This window comes from Pundamilia nyererei, unplaced genomic scaffold (genome assembly GCF_000239375.1).
Source record: "Pundamilia nyererei isolate P.nyererei 1_Seehausen unplaced genomic scaffold, PunNye1.0 scaffold00081, whole genome shotgun sequence".
Lineage (NCBI taxonomy): Eukaryota > Metazoa > Chordata > Actinopteri > Cichliformes > Cichlidae > Pundamilia > Pundamilia nyererei.
Window position 1 is genome coordinate 1,254,552 of NW_005187482.1, and position 12,177 is coordinate 1,266,728.

Sequence of the window (12,177 nt, forward strand, 5' to 3'; positions counted from 1 at the left end):
GATTGGCTGCTCGATTGCCATCGTGCCATTGGACGGAAGTGAGTGAGCATCTCTTAATCTGATTGGTGATTCATACTTCGAGGTTGTTGGCTGTATGATGGGCGTGGCTTTTACCCGATGAAGTGGAAAATGTGCAATAGGGGACATTTTGATGTGTGAAGGAAAAAGGCGTCCGCAGTTTAAACACTTTACATTTTTCCAGGATGCAGTGACGCCACCGGGAGAGTAACTGTGTTTTCTGACACTGTGTAACGGCCCGAAGAGTCGGTGCAAGATAAACATGCTTCAGACGAGGCGGACTCCCGATGCTACTCGCGGCTTTATTTCCCTTTAGCTTCAGCAGGAGTTGTAAGGTACCTTATGCAACGAGTACAGCGCAAAAATAGCTTCTTTATGCCAAGATAAAGTATGGATGGGTGGAGCGCTATCCCTGCCTCGGATAATGACCCGTCCAGCTCGGAGGGGGAATACATGGTGGAGCAGGGACCCGAAGAGGAAGCGGCGGACAGGGAGCAGCAGCAGCAGCGGGGTAACGTGGACGGGATGGACGACATGGGCAACGGTGCTGTCGGGTTTGGGATGAGTGGGACAGGGGAGGGCAAAGTGGTGCTGGGTCGACTCGGACAGAGAGACGACAAAGAACTGAGGTACCTGCACTTGCTGTGGGAACCGGGGCGAGGAGAGTTCGGTGCGGGTGATGTGGCGTGCAAGCTGGGGAAGATAACGGGGAGCAGGGCCAGGCGGCACCACAGAGCCGTGCGGAACCTGGGTCCCATCGGTAAAGATGTTTATGGTAAGCAACGGTATGGTAAAAGAAATAGTGTGTGCGGAGTTGTAGTTATGTGTTTGAAAATGTCGCTGCACAAACTAAGTAGTGCTGTGCAAGACTGCAAATGTTGGTATCGATCCGATACCAAGTGAATAACAGGTCGAGTGTTGCCGATACCGATGCTTTTAACCTATAAAGGTTATGTCATGAGATGAATCATCATCAATTTGCAAATTCTTTTGAAACTAACTAACCAGCACTAACTCATACTGCTAATGTCACATAAACTGAGAGCTGGTATGGTAACAGTGAAAATACATGTCAGTAAGTAATGCATGCTGAGAAGATGTGTCACAGTGAATAAGAACATAATTCTCAGTGTTGAAGTTCTTATTCCTGTGTTGTTAATTGATAAAATGCTCCTCTGTATAAGGTCTCACATCTAATGCAGTGCAATTTGCTTCTTTCCATGAAATCCGGAAGAAATACTAACGTCCCTGTCATTGAATGTTTTCTTTTAACAGCTGCCAAAAGACTGAGGGAAGCAGCAAACAGCAATGATATTGACACAGGTATGAACAATGTTTTTTTATGTAGCAGATTAAAACAGGGTTGACAGACAGACAAAAGCCAGAATATTAAATTTAAAAAGAAAGGCTGACATTAAAGCCAAAAACAGAACAGGGGTTACATTAGAGATTACATGGAAAACACGGCATAGACATACATGAAAGACAAATTGCCAACATAATTAGTAATACTAACAAAAATGTGCTTTTTGTGAGCCTTGGGCTTTTAAATGTAATTTTTACTCTTGGAATAGCCAGTAAAACACTGCAACGTGACCACATTGTAATTAATGCACCAGCACAAATGCCACCAACGACATTGACCACTTCAGTGTAGGTTACATCATAGCCTTCACAAAGTTTCACCCCACAAGTTAAAATCAGGCCTAAAGATCAACTCTACAAGGAGAAAGGTCAGGATTGAGGTGATGTGATGACATTTGCTAAAACATCAGAAAGCCTAGCTGCTGCATTTTTAAGTAGTTGGAGGTGAGTGAGTGACTTTTCATTTATACCCAGAAGGAGAGAATTGCATGGGGTCTTGCTTAAACAAAAGAAAAGCATGGGTGAATACAGTAAAATACCTTGCGAGCACTGTCTGGGAGGGATGACTTCAAGTTGTGTTTTTCTATTTCCTTTTTTTGAAATTCACATTTTCTTCCTCAGTCCGAAAGCTCCTGCAAGATGATATAGACCCCTGTGCAGCAGATGACAAAGGAAGGACAGCTCTTCATTTCTCTTCGTGCAATGGCAATGAGAGCATTGGTAGGTTGTCAGTGGCAGATTTTGTTTACTGCGCTTCAAATAACTCTGACTGATGCTCATAAATGTCCTTACCTTTACCTGGATTTAATATCAGTTGATCATTGTTCTTTCCCAATGTCTGTTTTATGTTTATAGTGCAGTTGCTGCTGAGCCACGGTGCTGACCCCAACCAGCGAGACAGTCTGGGGAATACCCCCCTCCATCTGGGTAAGAGACCATGACCCAGAAAACTCAAAACTAAAACTGAAGTCAGATTTCTGCATCGGATCGTGTATTTCTTTCACAATTCACTTTTTTCACCCCATGTTCCTACAGCGGCCTGTACCAACCATGTGCCTGTAATCACCACACTGCTAAGGGGAGGTAAGACTTTTGTACAGCGGCTAAATTCTCCATCTTTGTGAAACAATTACCAGAACTATATTGCTTTAGATATTATAAGGAGGTGTATCGCCCTAAGGAAACGTGTAAGAATTCATGCATGTTTCTTTTTAAGCACTTGGAACAGTGGAAATGGGGGTGGAGTACTCCAGTTACAATGACATTTGTTTTTTACCAGTGGAGTTTGTCCAAAAACTTAACGCTCAAGTCCGGGAGATAATTAAAATCCAGTGCATATGCATCAGCCGATCAGAGATTTGTCTACCAGCTGCTAATAATTCACCACAGAGTGTCCTGATATGGTAATAAACCAGACAACATGCAGTACAATGTGGTGTTAGTAGGGTTGTAGTTAGCCAGCTAGCTTTAAATTAGACATGATACTTGACTCTGGCGGTGGCTAATTTATGGTGTTAGCTAATAAATTAATAAAGTACACAAGCTAATATTAGCCTAAAGAAAGACAGCTTGAGGCAGGTTTTGAGCATGGACTGAGTATGTAAAAGATGGACATAGCTTCCAGATCTGAAAAACTATGCAAATATGGAAGTGCCCAGAACCTCTGACTCATTTTAATGGCCACAAGGAGGCGACGCATCTGGTTTTATAGAAATCTATCAAATAATATTCCCACCTCCCTTGATCAGTACGCTCACTTTATTGTGTGATTGAGCCTCCATCAGCCTCTAAGCTTGCAGTATTCTTGTTTCTTGGCCTTACTGCCCCTCACTCTTCAGTTCTGGTTTCAGAACTGCAAGAAACCTTCGTAACAGGGTTTCGCTAAACAGTTGGTGATGTCACAGTGACTTTGTCCATCTTTTATATACAATCTCTGGTTTTGATCTACAACACCAAATGAGGCTCTTGACTCAAATGCCCTGTGGATGTCTGTTGTTTTTCCCCAAATTGTGCCATATTCCCATCTGACCAGAAGGGCCTCACTAGAAAAAAAACAAACCATGTAGCTCATATGTTGGACGGGAAACTCGTTAGCTTGATAATTGATTTCTTCATGGCTGCCATCTTTAATCTGAGTTAATAAATGAGGAAATGTGATGATAACTTAATTAGAATTTAAAGGCAATTGAAGGTAATGGGTAATTGAGAGGTTTGTTTGTTATTGTTTTTCTGAAGGAGCCCGCGTGGATGCCCTTGATCGAGCTGGCAGGACCCCACTGCATCTAGCACGCTCTAAGCTGAACATTTTGCAGGAGGGAGATTCACGCAGCTTAGAAACACTGAGAGGGGAAGTCACACAGGTAGAAAATGGCTTTACTTTCTTAGAATAGTAGATGCAAACTGAGTTTGGAAACACACAGTCTGACTCTGCCGCTCTTCCCCATTGATGGAGAATTTTTATGTTTTTGTTTTTTTATCTGCCTGTCAGATTATTCAGATGCTGAGAGAATACCTGAATTTAATGGGCCAGAGTGAAGCTAAAGAGAGGCTGGAGCACATTTCGACACAGTTGGAGCACACGCGCACCAAAGAGCAGGTGAGACCTCATCACTCAGTCTTCAATTCTCCTATTCAGATGGACACATAATATTTGGACAACGCAACAAAACTTTAATATGTATTTTAGATTTGTGTTTTTTTTTCTCACCAGCTCTTACACAGCTCTGTGGTTTTCTTACAGGTGGATGAAGTGACTGACTTATTGGCCAGTTTTACATCACTCAGTCTACAGAAACAGAATTTGGGCGACAGGTAGAAGATAAAACACTGAAGAAGTGAAACTCAGCGCCTCTTTTTTTGGGGGGGGGCACAAGCTTCTGCTTTACTAGCTTCGACCTGGCCAGCACGAGCTGAACCACCACACTGTGGTCATCTCTTAAACTGAGCGTTAAGATAAATTGCCCTTTGGAACAGTTGTACTTTTTGTTATATATGTTTGTTTTGGTAATTATTTGGTTGTTCTCAAACTGTGGGCTGTACCTCACTGGTGGGGTACAAAGCCACTGCATGTGGCTTAATGTGTGTGTGTGTGTGTGTGTGTGTGTGTGTGTGTGTGTGTGTGTGTGTGTGTGTGTGTGTGTGTGTGTGTTTAAATGAGTGTTGTTTTGATGTTATGCTGACGTTTTTTATTTTTAAATTAATGAATGCCAAAAATTGTGCGTTTTGGTGATTGAACTTAAACAACGGTGAGAGTTTCGCAGTCTGTCCAGGGTGCTAACAGTGCTACACAACATTATTATCTTGGCTAAAATGATTAGATGCTAATCATATAAGAACCCCCCTCACCAGGACAAAACACACTGAGAACAGGAAGCTAGTGGAAGTGCTGCGCGAGTGACAGCATTTGAGTCAACGTGCGATTGTGTTTGTGTGCTCATGCTAATTTCTTGCAGGTTACCAGTAAAGATTATTTGAGACAAAATAATTTAACATTTATCACTGTTGTGATTTTTGGTTCTTATGGACAGCCTCTTTGTATCGTTGCCTTTTCTTCTTGTGTTGCATGTCTGTGTGAACTGTACTGTAAGATTGACTTGGTTGTTAGAAACTGATGTAAATCAATAAATTGTTATCTTTGGATATATGTATAGTATTTTTGTCTGTGTCTTTATATGAGAGGGCCTTAAACCTTTGTAGTTGTCATTTGTTTCAGTGGATACAGAGATTTAATCAAAGGCTTGCTAATATGGCTACTTTTACGCCGATTGGCTACGTTACCTAAGCCCCTCCCCCCGCACCGACACGTATTGTCTCGCCGATACTAAAGATGGCGACGGGACCCGCGTAAATTGGAGATCTCTTGGAGGTAGTAAAAATTATTTTTTTCCACCTCCCGGTGTTTCCAAACTACACATTCTTGCACTGCATAGGAGATGGAGACAGGAGCGGAGTTAAACGCATGCCCGCGGGTTTCTTTTGTGTCCACTTGAGCTGACCGCGGCCTAGCTTGTGGGAAAAGCCTCGGGCTTTCCTTAGCGCTGTTCGCCGGCTAGCTCAAGGCACGGTCGGCATGACTGATTGGGAGCCTTTAAATGTTGGGAAGCGACAGGGTGAAAGTGGATAGAGAGGGGGGTGTGTTTGTGTATCTTTACGAAAGTAGGCGGGAAATTTTTTAGCTGTAATTTTCTGTAACTCTTTTTATAGGAGTGGGGCCATATTATAAATGCAGTATAACACAAATAGCATTTTTCCTGAAGTAACTGCTACTCATTGAGCACTTTTAGGTACATCCAAGCTGCTTCGAGGGCTGAGTGTAGGATTAACCGGGAATAGTTAAAGCAAGACATAATCTGTTTGCAAGGAAATTATACCTGACTATTATTTTCACTTGTAACATTTACTGAAACTGCTCTGACTCGCTTTCCCCCTGGTGTTGATATGTCATTTAATGTCTGGACTAGTGTTTTGATTTTTGCTCTTGGTGTTTTTACTTAACAGGTCGGTGTGTTGTCTGACATCTCATATCAAGTGTTGGCAAAGGGGAGACCATGGCTTTTGAGGAGATCAAGGGTAGAGAAGCCATTGGTAATGAAGTGTGACTTATTTACCTTTAGTACCCCCAGAAACACAAACGAACTGTAACAAAACTGCATTTTAGTCTAATCGCTGCTCTTCTGAATGAGATGCACATGTGACCAGAATAATTAGGGGGTTTTTTTCTTGTGGAAGCCAGAAATATGACGTGGATTTTGTGCATTTTAGATGCGGGAATGGAGGGAGACAGGGGGCTCGTGGCTGGTCGCAGCCAGAGGGAGAAGAGGAGGTCGTACAAAGATCTGTTGAGGGAAGAGGAGGAGATTGCTGCTGAAGTACGGAAGTCTTCCAAGAAAAGGCCCAAGGTAAGTTATTTGTCATCAGTAGCTCACCGTCAGTGTTCATGATGGAAGCTATTTATTATGGTTTTGATATTTTTCAAATCAGGATTCAGAACTTTTCATGCTGGGAGGAGAATCACACAAAAAGAAGAAAAAGCATAGCGATGACTACCATTACAGAGGTGAGTGGTTGTGTTTTAATTTAACACTGGGAAGATATATTGTCATGTTGTGTTCTTGTAATTGAGCTTGTATTTTTCTTCCTTTTTATTCTCTCAACAGACCATGATGGTTCAGGCCCTCCTCCCCACAAGAAGAAGCACAAGTCTTCGGACCGCTCCCCGCCCCTTTCTTCTCCCTCATCATCCCATCCCACAGATACGGCGATGGGTCTCCTGCAGGCTATCACCTCTCCCCTGGCCACAGGTTCAGATCCCAGCCCCCACTTGCATAAGAAGCCCTCCTACCCGTCCTTCTCTTCGCACTCTTCCAAGGACCGCAAACGTGAGAGCAGCGGCGGCGGTGGAAGCACGGGGAGCCATTCTTCTTTCTCTCACTCCCGTCCCACCTCTTCGTCATCATCTTCCTCCAAGAAGCACTCCTCCAGCTCCTCTTCCTCCAAATCCTCTCTGTTCCACGGCGGCGTCCCCAAAGAAGAGCCCTTGACATTACGTGAAGCGGATGGGCTGAAGATGAAGCTCATCATGTCGCCAGAGAAAGAGGAGGGAGAGAGCTTCCCATGCACGCCGCACTCCTCCAAAGGAGGGGTGAAGAAAGAGAAGGATCGGGAGGGGGCACTACCTTCAAAGTCGCCCAAGAAGAAGCTGCAGCAGAATAGAGATCCGCTGCCTGTGGTGGGGAAAGAGGTGGAAGTGGAAGGTAGGATGAATCTGTACATTCGATCAAAAAATGTTCAAATTTGGATTAATCACTTACAAAAAAAAGTCTGACTTAAGACTTTTGCACAGTTCTGTATACACAGCACACTATCCATTTCCTCAGTTTTTATTTTTTCTTAAATTAATATTTGTTATTCTACTCTGGTATGAAGGACATTATGGAGGTGGCATGGGAGATGAAAGCTCTTCTTCTGGGGCAGAACTGGAGGCAGGTGAACTGGTTATAGACGATTCATATACGCACTTGTCAAAAAAGAAGAAGAAGAGCAAGAAAAGCAAAAAGAAAAAGGACAAAGAAAAAGACAGAGACAAGGAGAAAAGTGGGAAGGACAAGAAGCACAGCAAAGGATTTAGCGGTGAGTTCACTCAGAAGCATTTTTTTGGAAACACTTTGTCCTGCATTTTTGGTATTGGAATCAAACTGTGGAAACAGAGGCGTCTCTATTGTTTATACATGATCATAAAAACACAGTTTACACTTTTTGGGACCGTCTTTACTAGTTAGCCAGCTAGCCAGACTCATGTCTAGCTGCCAGCAGTTATTGTGGTTTCATGCCAACATTTAATAATTGGTTTCCTTATGGCTGACAAGAGGAAACCTGCTGCATCAGGGTTTCACTTGGAAAATTTAGCTTTAGTCAGCTTCAACTCTCCCCATGGTTTTTGTTAGTTGTTAAAAGTGTCAGCATAACTGTAACCATAACTGTTAACAACATAACACGTGCTGATTTACTATACTAATACACTTTTCTAATGTTAGGAACATTAGGAAATGCACTAACATTGATACAGTGATACTTAAATTCGTGTTTTACAGGGTAGTTATACCAAAGTCATGCGCTTTGGTATAACTACCCTGAGTCATGGTATTAATGTGGTGCAATCAGTCTTTCAGAAAACGCAGCTAAATGCAATACACTAAGTTAAAAATAAATTAAACATCAGGGCAACTCCAGAAAACTCAGCATTCTCTAAAAATAGTTTAGGCTGTTTGCTTAAGCAAAGTGTCCAAGAGGACTGGCTAAATATGAACGTTTTTCCACCTCAAGTGAAGGTAACAGTGTATGTCTGTATAAGTCTGTAGTTACTTGAGATACAGTTAGCTTCAGTTTATGCTCCATTTTAAAAAAAATAGTAACATACTGTCAGATGTCAAAATCAAATCCACTGTCATTGTGTTGGATAAAAAGACAGAAAAACAAACAAACAGCTGCAGGGCGATAATGAGTTACCGTAACTTGGAAAGTATTTCAGTGCTCGACAGCGTGAGGAGGGCAAGTGGAGCCTGAGCTGTTCCTCTCTGGGTGACAGACACATTTCTAGGGCTAGCAAACTAAATGTTTCAAGTGTCTGATATCCTCTGTTTTCATAAAGCATTTTTAAAATCAGCTTCCTATGTTCAGGTTCAGTGTTCACCTCAAGTCAGTGAGGCATAGGTAAGTGATTGCCTCATGAAAGCCCAGTTCAGCATGAAACAAGGATCAGCAGTAATCACACAATGCAACTGTAATAGAATAAACAATGATAAAGATAAAACAAACTACACTGTGCATAGTGTTCAAAATAAAGATAAACATAAAAATGTGATCAACAAAAAAGAATAAACAACTGTGGTAAGAGTATATTGTTGTCATGTCAAGTACATTAAGATAAAAACTGGTGTGTGAAGTTGGCAAACAACATTATGACAAACAGTCTGAGCAGACTGATGAATGGGAACTGACCGGTTTGAATGTCACATGATGTGATTTGTCTTCTGATTAATGCTGTCAACACAGTGGCTTTTGATGACTAAGGGAAATGGCATTTGAAGGTTTCTGCCAGGAAACTCTGCTTTCGAGGACACCGTCGAGTGTGGGATTTAGCTAGGTTTGAAGCAGAAGCATTTCATTATCCTTTAGTTCTCACCGAGAGCTTTCGCAAATGATATCAAGGAAGGAGGTGGCATTTAGAGGCTGAAGTCTTTAAAAGCTCTTTGTATTGTAAACACAGCTGTAACGTTGGCAGGGGAAAAGCCAGTGATTCTTTTCCTATTCACTGCTGCTACATTTTACAGCACGCTTAAGCTGAAATGAATTGATGTGACTGCTGAAGCTTTATAGCTTAAAATGATGTAGGTTAAACAGCAGCCACCACCTCTTTTTCTAGTAGTGATACCGGCCTGGAGACATGTTTAACGGGTGGGGTTAGTCATGAGGGCCCTCCCTGAGTTAGTCACTTTGAAGCACTTTGAACTAAGTGTGAGCTAAAAACCACTGGGAGGAGGGTGCTATAGGCTCCAGATTCTCAATAACAATATTTCTGATGATATAGAAAAATGCTACTTGTATTCAGCAGCATTTATAAGTTTAAGTAAATAAAGGTTATTTGCCATCCTCCTTTTCCAGTTAGCTACTGCCATTAGTGGCAGTCAGCAGCTGCACAATATTGTTAGTGATTTAAAAAAAAAAAAATCCACCTGGGATGTTGGATCTTGGGTTGAACTTTTTTTATCCAGCTGCTTAAAGCCCAGCGTTCCCACCGTCTAACCTAATCAGTAATTTCCTCTTCCTGTCATATGGTGTAAATTTGTTTGCTTTTAGACTGCACAACACCAACTTCTAGTATCTCCTCCTTCATAGTCTGGTTGTACTTGATCGTGTGTTTGTGGTTTCCACTTTTAGCAGGAACCGTTTTCTTGCATATTCTGCAAAGCGTTGTGCTTTGTTTGAGGCTGTTTCAGGTACTAAACTGTCATCAGAGACCAAAACAGGATTGTGTCATTGCTTCCTTAAAGGAGAAGGGAATTAATGCAGTTATTGGGCAGTTGAATTGATGAGTATTAATACTGACTCCATCCATAACAATGTTTCACAAAAGGGCCCATTTCTTTTCTGAAGCCAGTGTAATTAACTCTACATCTGCCCATTTATCTTTGTATGACTGTCACCAGACTCATCAAAGAGCCACAGTCACTCCCATCCCACGGTCACTCACAGTGCTGTGGGCCCTATGTATGCCATGGGCACGCCTATCCCTCCGCACCACCACCAAGGCAGCGACGGTACGACAGAGAAGAAGAAGAAGGAGGACAAAGATCGAGACAAGCACGAGAAGGATAAAGATAAGGTGAGATAGTATTTAGTTACATTTCTCGTTCTTTGTAAGGAAATGTTAATGATGTGCTCAATTGTTGTTGTTGTTTTTCTGTCATCAAGCCCAAGAAGAAAAACACAACAGCGTATCAGGTGTTCTGTAAGGAGTACAGGGTCAACATAAATGCAGAACAGCCGGGACTAGGTGAGAAAAACTTTGAAATGCAGTATAATTTGTGATGAAGCACTTTAAATCTAACGGTAAGAAAAAAACATATAAACTGAATGGGTTTGCATATAATCTGCAGTGTTTGGCGAACTGAGTAAAAAGTTGGCAGAGGTTTGGAAGGCGATGCCTGAAAAGGACAAGCTGGTAGGTTTTTGTCTTTTGCTATAATCCAGTGTGGCTTACATGCCTTTAAGTGCTGGTGGTGTGCTTCATGTGTGTGTTTTTCTGTAGGTTTGGAGGCAGAAAGCTCAGTATTTGCAGCACAAACAAAACAAAGCTGAAGCCACGACGGTCAAACACAAGACGTCCAGCGAGACCAAAAGCAAAGGTATATTTGACTGTGAGCGCAGTGGTTTTTTTAGTCCACTCACTGTTGGATCTTTGCTGCCGTCTGTAAGTGCCGTTTTCTCTGTAAAGTTGCAGGGACATCGACAGGAGTGGTGTCTCCAACCAGAGCGCCTAGCACCATGTCCCTGTCCCCGGCTCGAGTCCCAGATGTCGATCCCATCGATGCAGCGGCTCACCTGCAGCTGCTGGGAGAGTCTCTGTCCCTAATTGGACATCGGCTCCAGGAAACAGAGGTGAGTTTTAAATGCGCACACCTATAAAAGCTTTTATCTAGAAATAAAAGCATAAATGCAAAGTTTTAAATTGAATTCGTTAATGTGCAATGAAACCAGGAAGCCATGTTTTCTCGCACTAGGGGATGGTGGCTGTATCCGGGAGTTTGTCTGTTCTTCTGGACTCTATCTTGTGCGCGCTGGGTCCGCTGACCTGTCTCACAGCACAGATACCACAGTTAAATGGATGTCCTCGAAACGTCCTGGTATCGTACCATCAGCTTCATTCAATTCTTCACAGATTCTGCCGTTAAACGTTTCTGCTTGTTTTTGATAACCGTTCAATGTATAATATGTGGTTTTTATCGCTAACTGCTAACAAAGCTCTTGTCTCCTTCTGTCAGTCAAATACATTGGACAACATCGCCTACATCATGCCTGGACTTTGAGGAAAAGATGACTGGAAATCTGGGAGAAACACTTGACCAGGGAGATCCTTTGGACTTTAATTTAAGCCTCGGCTTGGCATTTGAAAAATGTGGATATTTTTAGCATCGATGTGTTTTTAAAGTGTATTTTTTTAAGAACTTGTTTCTCTTAGATTTCTAATTGCTGTATTTTTGAATGGAACATGTTAATCTTACAAGGCACGTCAGCTTGGTTTTACTGTTACTGTACAACTGTCTGTTTTATGGATGGATGTAGTGGACTGAATGTGTGTGTTTGTGTATGCTTAGCTCTTCAGTGGCACGTTAATTGCGTGAGAGTTCAATACATGTCTACATATTGAACTTTTTTCTTTTTTACAGAAGTGTACAGAAACCTTTAAGTTCCCTGCTCATCACTGACATAATGTAATATATTTCACATTGGCTTAGTTGTTCTTTTATTTTGTATAAATGACTCATTTTATACATGTAATATTTTACTGTGTATATAACATGTGAAAACTTGATTGAATACACCTTTAGGTGTGACTTTGTTGTCGTGAAGAGCTGTTCCAACAATTCACCGCCGGCTTAAACTTGAACCATGTGGCAACATTAAAATGATCACTTCCCAGATTCAGCTAATATTTTTTAATGAATTCTGAGTGTCCATGCTTCCATGTTTATGTCAAATGTTGACCCTACCATTCAGTTTTCACAGTAGAAATTT

The 12,177-nt window shown here is 42.0% G+C and overlaps 2 protein-coding genes across 2 annotated transcripts; both read left to right on the forward strand.

Annotated features, from left to right (window-relative positions):
* Positions 1–81: 81 nt before the first annotated feature.
* Positions 82–5,032, forward strand: ankrd54 (ankyrin repeat domain 54). The gene is made up of 8 exons (XM_005738022.1): positions 82–793; positions 1,294–1,341; positions 2,005–2,103; positions 2,239–2,310; positions 2,419–2,466; positions 3,619–3,743; positions 3,872–3,979; positions 4,124–5,032. The coding sequence occupies exons 1-8, from the start codon at positions 409–411 to the stop codon at positions 4,196–4,198; spliced, it is 960 nt and encodes a 319-aa protein (XP_005738079.1). The 5' UTR covers positions 82–408; the 3' UTR covers positions 4,199–5,032.
* A 125-nt stretch (positions 5,033–5,157) lies between these two features.
* Positions 5,158–12,081, forward strand: hmgxb4a (HMG box domain containing 4a). Its single transcript, XM_005738023.1, has 13 exons — positions 5,158–5,248; positions 5,881–5,967; positions 6,145–6,281; positions 6,364–6,439; positions 6,540–7,136; positions 7,309–7,512; positions 10,089–10,264; positions 10,354–10,435; positions 10,539–10,603; positions 10,691–10,787; positions 10,877–11,040; positions 11,163–11,285; positions 11,424–12,081. Exons 2-13 carry the CDS (start codon positions 5,931–5,933, stop codon positions 11,466–11,468), a joined length of 1,803 nt encoding a protein of 600 aa, XP_005738080.1. The 5' UTR covers positions 5,158–5,248; positions 5,881–5,930; the 3' UTR covers positions 11,469–12,081.
* Positions 12,082–12,177: the final 96 nt, after the last annotated feature.

Excerpts from the sequence above, each read along its gene's own strand:
- ankrd54 (XM_005738022.1), top strand. The coding sequence starts at position 409 with ATGGATGGGTGGAGCGCTATCCCTGCCTCGGATAATGACCCGTCCAGC. Across the intron at positions 2,467-3,618 it reads CACCACACTGCTAAGGGGAG|GAGCCCGCGTGGATGCCCTT; the intron begins GTAAGACTTTTG and ends GTTTTTCTGAAG. Across the intron at positions 3,980-4,123 it reads ACACGCGCACCAAAGAGCAG|GTGGATGAAGTGACTGACTT; the intron begins GTGAGACCTCAT and ends GTTTTCTTACAG.
- hmgxb4a (XM_005738023.1), top strand. The coding sequence starts at position 5,931 with ATGGCTTTTGAGGAGATCAAGGGTAGAGAAGCCATTG. Across the intron at positions 6,282-6,363 it reads CTTCCAAGAAAAGGCCCAAG|GATTCAGAACTTTTCATGCT; the intron begins GTAAGTTATTTG and ends TTTTCAAATCAG. Across the intron at positions 7,137-7,308 it reads GAAAGAGGTGGAAGTGGAAG|GACATTATGGAGGTGGCATG; the intron begins GTAGGATGAATC and ends TCTGGTATGAAG.